General features: G+C 40.3%; 1 protein-coding gene across 1 annotated transcript in view; it reads right to left on the bottom strand.

Moving 5' to 3' along the window:
• Positions 1-12,828, bottom strand: part of LOC120846096 — a 62,535-nt gene that overhangs the window by 34,938 nt on the left and 14,769 nt on the right. Inside the window, exons 3-4 of the mRNA XM_040217767.1 lie at positions 10,777-10,878; positions 10,494-10,553 (exon numbers count right to left, since the gene is read on the bottom strand). Of these exons, the coding sequence (XP_040073701.1) occupies positions 10,494-10,553; positions 10,777-10,878 (162 nt within the window). The remainder of the gene's footprint in view (positions 1-10,493; positions 10,554-10,776; positions 10,879-12,828) is intronic.

Raw genomic sequence — 12,828 nt, 5'->3', positions numbered from 1 at the left:
GTCGAACCGTTGGAGGTATGATGCTGGAGCATCCACCAAAGGCACGCTGTCAAAAGTGTGCAACTTCGTTCATGCTGAATGCGACAGCACTTTATGAGGGTTGTAACTTCACTAGAAAATTAAATAATGCATAGAACTCCAGTATGAGAAGGTCTCGCTAACACAAAAAAACATGCCATCACCGATATGCCATGTCAAAACCGTTAAGTCACTCTCCTCTTTGCCCGCCCCTGCCGTGCGTGGTTCTTGAATCGAGAGAACAAAGTACAAAATTTGATAAATAAATATCTGAAAGCCCCTTGCTGTTTCGTGAATAGTTTTGATTGTGTTAGGCTCTAATAACGACTGCCTCTACAACAGCAATAATAAAAAAAGTAAATTTACGGATTTTAATTACTTTAAAAAATGTTGCCACGGTTATTCGCCCATGTAATGTCCGCCGAGTCGCACGACACACATGAAGAGTGCATCAACATGGCAGTGAGCCCCCAATTTACCTGAAACCAGTTGGTTAAAAAATATCACCGGGTATAGCTGACATAATGTGACAAAGGGATGCTTCATTTCTAATTTCACTGCAGACCACGTGGTCCAAAAATTTCCCGGGGAAACGTCCGGCACAGTCATAGCATACTTACGTCGCAAATGCAACATGGACTTACGCCTAAAAAAAAGCACGAATAGAAAAATTAGCTACAATGTACGCCACGGAAAGTAGCGTTATCTAACTTGTCAAGAAATAGTTTAGCTAGTAATTTCTATAAATTTAGCAATTGAAAAGTCTACTTTTATTGCAAAGATAGCTTTTATTTTCCCTGAGCTGTATTTGTTACCTTTATTGAAGAATAAAAGTTTACTGTAAAAAAAACTGTTAGCACTATTCGGAAGCTAGGCGATCGAGGGCAATCGCACGAAGTGTTTAATGCTGCTGATGAAAAACCATGCACATGACTTTGTTTTCAAAGTGCACCGCCACTTGCGTGCTGCCTCAGAGGCTAGTAGACAAATGACCAATTTTGAGCAATTTCAATAAACTCGCAAAAATGAAGCCTTCGCGAAAATTAGGTTGTTTACAGTAGTACAATTCATCTTGAAACCAATGTGGAATACCGTAATATACTAAACGTCTAAAATACAATTTTATTACTAGCAGACACAGCCCTGAAATTGGCCATTCTCAGATGTTTTTGTTGTGGCCTTCATCAATCCATGTGCTTAAAATGTAGAAGCTGCAACCTTGAATCTTTTCTCTTTTTTTTCTTTATGGTGCCTAAGATTTGAGGTAAAAAATGTTGTGCCCTGCAACGAACACTATTACCTGTAGCATAGCCCTGAGCATGCAAAGAAAGCACACCACCAATGTCTGACATATCAGGCTTTCAGAAACGATATTGTCCGATTTTTCTCACCCTTTTGTCAGGATGAAGTTGTTACTATCTTGCCTTCCTCACATAGTGGTGCTTTGAGTGAATTATGCGATGTTATATAATACAGTTGCCCCGATAGGGTAATTTTCTCTTCTCTTTTTACGCAGGATGTAATGGCATACCATCATCACAAAGGAGAGTGTACAGTGAGGCAGGCTCGGAAACTTGAATAAAGTGATAAGTAGGATTTCAATTTCTGCCTTATCAATTACGCGAAGAACAGTGATCATAATGTTTGTATGCTACACATACATACTTTCAGTTGAAAAATGCAATGCACCTCTTCTTTATGGCTTTTCTCGCACAGTTTCAGAAGACGCCGGTACGTCGTTCTCACGAGGAATAGAGCTGCCAAAGATTTCCTCGTGAATTTCCTGACTCATTTTTAAGAGCGCATCTCCCGATGGTAGCGCCTCTGCATTATCATCATGAATTGAGTTGTCAACGGCGTTTCTTAACATTTCACGAGAATGGAGCTATATGACATGAAATTTCACAGGTTGGAATACAGCCTTTCAAAGAAACATCTTTGAAAGTAAGCTTTTTAAATGCAAGCGCCGTTTTTTTCTGGCCAATTTGAGACCGTTCTTTCCATTCAGAAAGCCCGACATACACGGCGTCCCATATAACTTGCAGCATACGTAAAACACCGGAGGGCTCTCCAGGAGTGAAATCAACTGTCGTTAGCAAGCGTCTTAAGAAAGTGCACAGATTTTTTTTAATGCGCCTGGTTATGTAAATAACTAAGATTAATGAGCTAACCTTTCAAATATTCTGTTAAGGGCCAAGATGTCAATTGTAAAGTTGCAGGGTGCATTGAGAAACACCCAATTAAAGTGTTTGAAACATAATACGTTTTCGTGCTTTTTTCCGTCCTTCAAAGAACGCACATTCACGGCGCGCTTGCACGCCGTGTTAGGGGAAGCGAGTTGTCACGCGGTATTTTTTTTGTATTTCGCGGCCGTTTTTTTGAAGGCTAGGAATAAGGAGCATGCGAAGTGCACCTTGTTGAAAATAGTTTAATTGGGTGTTTCTTAATGCTCTCCACAACTTTCCATTTCACACCTCAGCTTTTAAACGAAGATTTCAAAAGTTAGCTTCTTACTCTTAATTAAATAAATAAGCGCACGAAAACAATTTCGTGCACTTTCACAAAAGACTTTCTAACAGCGTACAGTTGGTTTCACTCCCGCAGAACGCTCCGTTTTTTTGTTTCGTTTAAAGTGTGGTGCAAGTTATCTGGGACACTCCGCATATATGTACTGGTAGTGTACATTTAGTACACTAAAAGCATACATGTAGAGTACTAAACGTGCACTTATTGTATGCTAAAAGTACACTCGAGGTGCACTTATGGTATACTACATATGTACTTGGGGTGTACTAAGGTATACTATTTTGTTTCATAAAAGTGTGAAACTAGTACGATTTCAGTACATACCCCAAGTTTACTATTAGTATACTTTCAGTATACTGATTTTGAACGACTTTTCGCTAAGGGTATACTTGGGAACCCAAAGAAGCCTGGTGGCAACCGAAGTACCAGGATGTGAGGAATTTAAGCGTCCTTTGCAATGTAGGGCGAAAATACCCATGTCCTGAACAAAAAATATAAATTTTGGCTATACCTTGGCTTTAGTAGGCACTGAAGGTCCTAACTTGCGAAAGAGCAACCAGATTATATTCCCAAAAACTTTTCCACTTAAGGACTTTCTCCTCACGCTCAGACGTTTTTAGGTCTGACAAGCCGGTAAGTTGGGCGAGTTGGTTGAACATCTTCTAAAGTGAAAATAGAGCAAAAATTTGACAAAGAAAGAGTAAAAGAAGTGCACGGATAAAGCGATAGGTCGCCTTCTCGTCTTTTCTTACTGCCTCATGACGGCCGTTTTTTTAAAGCGCTCTTCTTAGGCGCCCGTTTCAGCGAATACCGGTGTCGCCGTCGTCGTCGGCGCAACCGCCTGCTACATTGTGCGGGAAATTGAGCTGGCGTCGAAGTCACGGGACGTCAATTTTCCCGCTAAATAAAACGGAGAAAGTGAATTTGTTCGTGGGTAACCTGACACGAGGTCATGTGACGTCATTTTTCACGTTAAATTTCGTGGTGAAATTGAATTGCGGTTGAGGGCACATGGCACCATTTTTCCACCTAAATTTATTGAGGAAACTATGGGAGGAGGGAAGGGTACGGAGGAGCAGGAGGGGAGGAGGAAAGTAGAGGACGAGAAAGAGGATGAGGAGAGGAGGAAAGGAGGGGACGAGAAGAAAGTGAGGAGGGGAGGGTACGGAGAAAGAGGAGGGCGTACCCTCCCTGCCCACACTCCCCTCCTCCTCCTCAGAAGCTGCGTACTAATTTCGCAGTAAACGTCTTTCATTTATATTATTTTTCCTCTTATCGTGGCACATCGCCGGAGTCGGTCCCTGTCTCCGTAACAGTTCCTGCATTGCCGCCGGTCGCATTTTATGGCAGCATAAATAAAATACTTGCAGTAACTTAACTTGCGATACTATATTTTGGGCCGGTTTCGGTTTGTGCATCTGAGTTTTATCAATTCCACAATATTTGTAACACAAAAAAGAAAGTTCGTGTAAGCAATAGTAGTTAACACAAAATAAAATATATAAAAAAAATACTTTTTTATATGGAAGGTGATTTCAAAATATATCATATTTAGAAATACCATTAGACAGTTGGCTATGAATTACCCATTAGTATTTCCCTCTTCGAAAGCCTTATCTTTCTCTCTTTCTCATTCACTAGTTATATTTGATATAATGTGGGTTATTTCCTACCAATACGTTTTGTGGTACAAATTACTTATTTTAAAGCATGAGATGCGTTTAACTTTACCATCAATCCCATATAGGAATACAAAATTTCCGAAGATTTTGAAGGCTAAAAAACTGCAAAGAAAAACATGTACCTTTTTTAAATATCGAAAAAATTTGTGAGCTGAAAAAATTAGGCAACAATGTGATGGATAGCGACCGCTGTCAACAACGGCAAGGTTTTTTTTAAGGATTCGTTTAATGCATTATTATAATATATTATTTGTTTTAGCATTAACGCAAAATGTTCGCAATTTAGCAGATTCTTTGCATCATGTGGCCACTGTCAACAGAGGAAACCCGATCCAAAGCGGAAATTCAGAAGAATCCAATCTAATCCAACACTGGTTCTCTTTAGCTTTAAGAATTTCCCTGCAGTAAGCGCTTAGTTTTTGAAACTGGGGAGCGGCGTTTGCTTTGAATCTCTATGAACTCTCCGCTGGATACCATAGCGAGATCTTGTTCAAATATTTGGGTGAACTTCGATATAGTCAACATCTGGAAAAGGGCAAGCTGTGTATAAATTTTGTCGTGCCAGGTACGAATTGCCGAACGAAACCCGTTTGAGGCTGCACATACCAAGATATTCAAAGCGCCTTCTGTACATTCGACCTGCTGCAGCATCAACCAAATCGGCAAGATCGGAATCTGCAATGATGTGTCCCTCAAGAGGAAGCCCATCCCTGGAAGTAGAGTATCAGGATATCCACAGTCCAAAAACTAAAGTGAAAACTCCCGATGGGAAACTTACATTCCTATATACCAGCATACTTTTATACAAGCATTTATTGACAGGATGACAACGGAGTGGCAAAGTAAGCTTGATGCACTTGTGCGAGCGATAAATTCAAGTAGAATGCATCTTTCAGTAATCGAAAACAGGTATTTGCGAGAAACGTTCAAATATGTCACGCGAGCATATGCACCGCCTCGTCTGGGCACTCGTTAGGTGGTTAAATATTCTAGGCGGTGTACGCCGTTGCGATGACACAGGTGGAATATAAATCACACTCTGTACTTAATGCCATCATGCTCACGGACGCCTGGACGAACATACGAGGAGAATGCACCTCGTACGCTGTGGTGGCCACGCCAAAGTCTCTCTTCTACGAGGCTGGAGTAACTGAAGATCAGAGACGCACCGCAAAATAGACTGCAAGACATATTTTTAAGGTTATAGACAAACTTGGAATAGAAAAGGTTTCGGTCCTGGTTACATATAACGCGCGCGACATGGAGGCCGCATGGACGATCGTAATTCAACACTTTCCTCACATCATGAAATTGGGATATTGTGTTCATGAAGGAAACTTGCTATTGTCAACTTATTAAAGAAGGTAACAATAGAGGAAGTTCATAAGAAGTCCAAGTCTCTAATCAAGTACTAAAAGAACTCGCACGTGGTTGTGGCCTACTTTGAAAAGACAGGAAAAGTGCTATGCTGAAAATCAAACAATATATAAGTTTCCATCTGACACTTGTAGGGCGGGCTTTTTGAAGTCACTGGAGTCTCCTTTGAAGAACAGAGAAGCTTTACAAAAGAGTTACCGCCACTGAGGTTAAAATGAGTAGAGAAAAAACAAACAAAGGTGTTAGACGAAGATGACTTTTTCCTAGATGTGCAGAGCGCGTTTCGCGTGTTGGAGTCAGTTGGCCGTGCTATTTTCACGGCTGAGTCAGACACTGCTGTTCATGGTATCTTCAAGGTAACGAGACAAGTCGAAAAGGCCCTTCTTGTCTCTGCCTTGGTTACTAAAGAAAAGAAAAAAGCAGCAGAAAACCGGCGTGAGCGACGACTTTTTTGACGTCAAGCACACATTGGGCCGCGAATTCGCTTGACCCGACATGATTGAGTAATGAAGATGTATGCCATGCAATGGATAACATCGAAGTGGCAAGGAGGTGAGGTCTTGATGATGAAAAAGTACATTGCAATCTCGCCAAATAAAAAACGCCGTCAAGTGCGTGATCAAGAAGCAAACTGGATGATACGGCAAGGCATATTCATTCATACACGTGGTGGCAAGAGGTGTGTGCATCTTAGCCCCTGACACCAATTGCCTGCGTTCTACTTCAAGTTTCGCCGTATACAGCTGCGTGCGAACGAGACTGGTCAAAGTTCGGCTCTGTCCAAAACAAAAATAGAAACAGGCTTAAGAAATGAGCAGTCAAAAGCAGGTTTTTGTACGCACCAACCTCAATCTGAAATTCTTCTTCAACGGATGATATGGCTCAAGCTGGGAGTCAGAGTAGCACCAATTAACCTACTACTTTGGAATATGCTCTTGTTTGAAAAATAAATCTAGTCAGCAATTTGGTCATTGGCCAATCGTTGTATGTTTTACGTATTTTGGGTTCTGCTTGTCATAGCCACAGCTGTATCCTTAGAAAGGAGGTGTGATGAGACAATAAATAAAAAAATTCATGTAATCATGTATTGCTTTCACTTCAGTGGATAACATGCATCGTAGTTCATAAATCATAATCTTACCGCGCTCAAAGTTATGCACTGGCCGGAGCAGACTTCGACGCTTGAAAGTATATTTTGAAAGCAACTTTTCAATGACTAACATTGTTCTATTGTGTGTAGGAGAATCTATGCCTTATTGTTTGGGAAACATGTTACAGGTGATGTAAAGACGGGCTTCTATTGATGTCATGATACATTACAGAAACAAACTTCAAGCGGCAGCATTATTTATGGCTCCTCTACTTCCTACGTTTTTTGTTTTTTTTTATTATTTCGATATCACTTGCCGAAAAAGCTTTGCAAGATTACTACGTGAGCCATGACGTCTAGCAAAAAAAGTTTTCGTATTTTTTAGCGTAATGCAAGCTGCATCTACACAAATGGAGGGGCACACTACCATAAAGTACAAAAAGCGGGCTATTGAAAATACAAACATCAATGAAATAATGAAAACACTAAGAGACAAGGATAGAAACCGCACTTCTATCAAGTAGCAACGGTCATTAACTCACATATTCTTCAATGCCTACGCTCTCTTTCTCCCAACTTTTTAAACCAAAAAAGACACACAAAAAGCTTTTGTTAATGATTTGTCCGTTTTTTAACGTTCCGTGTCTATGGAAGTTTTCCAGCAGCTGGACTGTGTTTCTGCCCTTTCTTCGATAAAAAACAAAGTTCGTTACTTCATTAAATAAATTATATATTATTTATGTGATTAATAAAGTTTCTTGCTACTTGAAAAAAAATTTTCTCCCTGTCCTTGTCAATTGGTGTGTTTATTGTTTCATGGGTTCTTGTTAGACAAGGGCTTATACCGCTGTCTTACTATTTCTCTTCTTTGTGAACTAAACAGACTAATATACCGGCCTCGTTAGACAAAATGCAACCCACTTTGTTGGTCCACGTATATAATGCATACAAAGCTCGAACTCTGCGAACATGTGCCGCGAAAAAGAGTGGTGATAGAATGCGAAAGTTTGTGAACGTCACTTTACCCATATAATAATATAAAACCTGGAATAAACTTCCTGTTTGTGCCCACATCCACATAAGTCTAAGAATCGTGAAACCGAAAAATGGGATTTTAGGAGCCTGCGCCCTTTCTCTCAACGCAAAAACCAGGCACCAAGCAAGAAAGCAATAGTTTATTTCTTAATGACTTGTGTTCCCAGATAAACAAATGCCTCAGACTATCTCCCAGGCTGCTACTTTCGCTTGACGAACACTGGCTCAGGTGGACGTCGGCTCAGAAATTGCTTCCACCCGTGTTTTTTATTAGATAATATTAACTACTTTCCGCATTCTATAGCCACCACGACAAGCGCCACATTCTTCATAATCTTAAACTTTTTTGTGATTTGTAGTTCATTTATGCGAGCCGAAAAAATGGGTTTTAGTTTTTCTCACGAGCCCGGCATTTAATAGACTAGAATATTGTTAGACCGCTTGCTTGTTCTAGGAATCCAAATGAAACGATGCATGTCATGCCTATTTTTCGGTCCGACATAATCATTACTTTTCATTTGGTAGATAGTTGAAAACAATTATCTGAACAGTTTTGTTGATGCTTTAATAAAATGAATGTCTTTTTGCCGGTGTTTATACAAAAAACAAACCAGAAATTCTGTTTGCTTTTTTTTTCCAGAGCTCTAAAATCCCTATTCCCCGAAACGTTGCCCGTCCGTCCTTCCGCCCGTCCGTGCAATTGCCGCTAACTTTAGCTGGGAAATTGATTTCACGTAACTTATGCACAAAATCGGTTTCTCCACTAAATTTAGCGAGAAATTTAATGTGATCTGACCTTACGTCACAGGATGAACATACCAATTCAGTTTCCCAGTTGAATTTGGTGAAAAAATTGACATCACATGAGTTATACATCCACTCAATTTCCCAGCTAAATTTGGCAGGAAATGTGATGTCACGTAATATACAAACCGATTCGGCTTTCCTGATAAATTTGGAGGATACACTGATGCCACGTAAGTGGACGCTACATGCATTATACACCAATAAAGGTTCCCCTCTCAATTTAGGAAGACAACAGATAATTTAAAGTTCCACAATGCCTTCTATGCATTATAGGACTTCGAAGGTAAAGATCGCAACCATTGTTTTTTTTCAAACCCCACATTTGAACAAGTTTTATAACAGCTCTCGTATATTTTTTTAGGAGATTGAGTAGGCTTGTAAAAATTATAACCTCCTGATATTAATATTAAAGGAAGATAGTGATAACTGGGCAAAATGTCATCCGTAATTTATATTTGTAAAATTAGCCAATATTTATTTTAGCATGCCTTAGAATCCCCAAAACACAAGGGATATGTTAGAAAAGTGATTAGCAAGTGTTAATACTTAATTTTTTTTATTAAAAAAGTGACGGTGATAAGCACGACGGCATTAATGTGAAAAGACTTCACAAGCATAACAATCACTTGGGTGCTGCCTGCGTTTATCGAGAGCCATCCGATACCTGTCAGCATGCAAACTCAACACAGGATATTTGAGAAATGCACCCCATAGCAAGTCACCATCGGAGGAAGTGAATTGGGTAAAGCCTCCTAGAAGTACCTAGCTGTACCTTTCCGTAAACGATTGAGCCGTAGTAAATTCGGAAAGAAACTTAGGAGTTTTACACTCCAACACATATCAGAGCCCCATTACATATGCCATAATACCGCATTTGATTCAACGTCATTATATGATGCACAAAGTTGCGCTTACCAGAAGTCGCACTAAAAATTATATACTTTCATAAGCAGATGCGACAATGCTATTGAAATGCATGCTAGTATTAAAAAAAATATTGGGTTGAGAAAAAGAAACTCAAACCGTTTTTCTTAATAGAAAACGAAAAACATTCTCATTTGTTTATCTACTTATCCTGTTGACTGTAAGATGCATCTGCAGTTCCCAATTGAATTTATCTCAAAAGGATACGCATATCTGCACAGCTTCCACACGTAACAAAGACGGTAATGATGGGACCAAATCATTTCCTAGATTTAATCATAAAAGCAAGAGTGCAACGCCAAAAACTTAACACGGAGGGACACCAATATCTAGGGGATGACATCAAAGGTTGTGGAGCCCGATCGAACTTGAAGTGATCACTAGCTCAAAAAGTTATGCATGTACTGAACCAGGCAGCGTTTCAGCGCTTGCAAATACACGGTCAGTTGCGAAGTTGTCACTCCGAGGTTCAGCGGGAATCATCAGGAATCATTACGCACTTTCGCCATGTACCAAATTGCGCGTACTTTACTTGCTGGTTACACGGAGCGGTTACGTTTTAGAATCTCTTGGCGCCAGCCGCCTGACCCTAACAGCATTTTAACGTAAAAAATATAGAAATTGCGATATACATTGCGTTTTTGTACGAGCTTTCCTTTCCGCACCGTGCGCATGTGAAACATTTATTTTACAGAAAAATATGTGGGAATAATATTATACAAAATACCTGCAACAAGTTATGGTATATGATCGACAATACCTTAATGTTGTAAGTAAAAAGTGTGTCTCCTTAATAAATTAGAACGCAAAAAAGTGTTGTATCACGTTATACAGAAATGTATCGCGGTTTCCTTGTGACCCTTTAATTCCAAGACGCAAGTAGCGATCAAACGCCCACCCCTCCTTCCCTCCACTACGAGGGAAAATAGTTCACCGACTGACTCCCCCTTGAAAGCTATCTTACGCATCGATAGAAAACGACCGAGAATATACGACCATGTGCACCAAGATAAAAATGTAGTTTCTATACCAACCTCGTATTCGAGTGGAGGGAGTTCATTATGATGTAACTGCTGGTACGTAAGCCACCAACTCTAAAAAAAAGAAGATATATTTCATTTAAAGAACGCAACTTTTATAGTTGTTCGGCGTTTCTGAGTTTTATTTCGCATATAATATTTATAGAACCTACATAGAATCGTGATATGCTATCAATGCATGTCCTGTTACAGTTACGTAAATAAATAATATAGTTCATAACAAATAGTTGAGTTCTGAATTGCTCGCAAGAAACTAGGTTATCTGGAAGTTACTTACCACATCTAATGCTCTGTCACATGACTTATGTGGTAAAAAGAACGTATTTGAGCCATTGTTGCATGAAATCCAGCAGTTTTGAATGCTCATACCTGCATAACCCTGAAAGGGAATAAGATATAATGGAAACTTGTCGAAACTGTCTGGTGAAAATTTTTAAATAATATTCGTATTAAGTGTACGAAAATTTCTAACTGCCTTTCTTACCATGCAATTTGAGCCTATTATTGCCATCGAAATTAAAAACCGAATAGCATTTTTAATGCTGAGAATTGAAAACAGGAGCATGGGACAACATGAATTTGCAAACAGAGCTGATATGTATTTTACCAAGTTCAAGTTTACATAAAAAACAAAAAAAAAAAAACGCTCAGATCAAAATAAGACACTGATTACGGTGTTGACGTCACGCGTACCCCCAAGAAATGGCACTTATTGAACACACTAGTTATTCTCTTTAAGGCCAACGCGTTATAGTATTCTTGAAAACATTCATAAATACAAATAAAACAATTATAACGTTAGTCATAGCGTGGTCTTAATACCCCCAAGTTATAAAAATTACCCACCAATCAGCGTATTAGTATTAGTGCAAGTTTACGCTACCCTTTCATTACCTAGTACTGTATGTGCGAAGTAGTTGAAATTTTTACATGCGAATATCATTTTGGAGTCATTTCTACTTTCTGACGAAATAACTGAAATAAGATTGCGCATCTTAAGCACAACAAATAGATTAGTGATTACAATTATCTACAAGCACGTAGCCTGGAAGTGAGCTACATGCTTGGTATAGCTCCTCTAAATTTAAGGGTAGTCTACTTGGAAAAAAAAAAAGACTGCTGTACCTTTCGCAAAACAAAATAACGACAGCTAACTCTTAGTAAAAGACGAAAGCTTTAATTTTCTTTTTATTAGAACAGATACCATTTTATAGCTAGAGTTATCATGTGTTAGCATGTAATATCCTTGCTCAGGTGGAAGAGGAAATGCTCAGGTGAGGAAAGACCTCCTTAGCACACCTGTTTTAAGCATATTTTACATTCTGCTCTGTCAACCTGTGGAGCGGTTTGGCGATCGTAGCGAGGCTCTTGCCGAAACGTCGGTAGGAGGCACTATGCCTAATAATCTAATGAATTCAGGTTGACTTGGTGATTTTGGTCAATTCCGAATGCAGTCCGTTTTTTAGAGCGCAGCTCTTAGGCGCCCGTTTCCGGCTTCAGCGGCGTCGGCGTCGGCGTCGCCGTCGGCGTAACCAAGGTCACCCCAAGGTCACGTGACCCCAAGCTCAATAAGGGTGGCGATGTGGGTTAGTTGGTTCATACTGACGAAAAGGCAAACAGCGCACAGTAAACGGGGACTACAGGAAGTGCAAACAGGATAAGCGCGCACTCGAGGCGCGCAATGGGGACGCGCATCTCCAACAATATCATCTGGTGGCACAGAATCATAATGACAAAGGATGAAGCACGCTCAAGCACCTTGACGATGCTGTCGATCGTTTGGAAAGAAAAGCTTTTGCTGCGTGCCACAAAACAGTATTACACCAACTGTCAACACAGGCGTTCGTTGATACGACTAACGATGCCGAAATTTGGCCGTTTGCAAGACTTGTACTGCCATGCATGGTTCAATCTGCGTCGGCCTATGCACCCTAGATGGACACCGCTTGTCAGGCAATCAAGTCTGCACAATTTTCCCGCTCAACATCGGTGTTTTAGTTTTAACCGCGATGGGACAACCTGCCCGAACGTGCACTCTGACCACACATCGCCGGCAGGGAAATTACCAAGCGGGGCCAACTTTCGAAAGCGCTCTACGTGATTACGGGATCCAACACGTCGCAGCGTCACCATACCACCTGCATACGAACAGTGTCGTGAAGAGGGCCAAACACACCCCAGGAGAAATCTTTCTACGTGTGTGAGCATGTACCACACAGAATGGGATTACCACGTCGCAACGGCGGCCTTCGTGTTCAACATGTCCGGTGAAGAAACAACTGGTGCATCTCCTTTTAAGCTCCTTTATGGACGACTTCCAACAGTGCCC

The sequence above is a fragment of the Ixodes scapularis genome, unplaced genomic scaffold, assembly GCF_016920785.2.
Source record: "Ixodes scapularis isolate PalLabHiFi unplaced genomic scaffold, ASM1692078v2 PGA_scaffold7__128_contigs__length_106722199, whole genome shotgun sequence".
Taxonomy (NCBI): domain Eukaryota; kingdom Metazoa; phylum Arthropoda; class Arachnida; order Ixodida; family Ixodidae; genus Ixodes; species Ixodes scapularis.
This window is presented reverse-complemented; position numbering and strand designations above follow the sequence as displayed.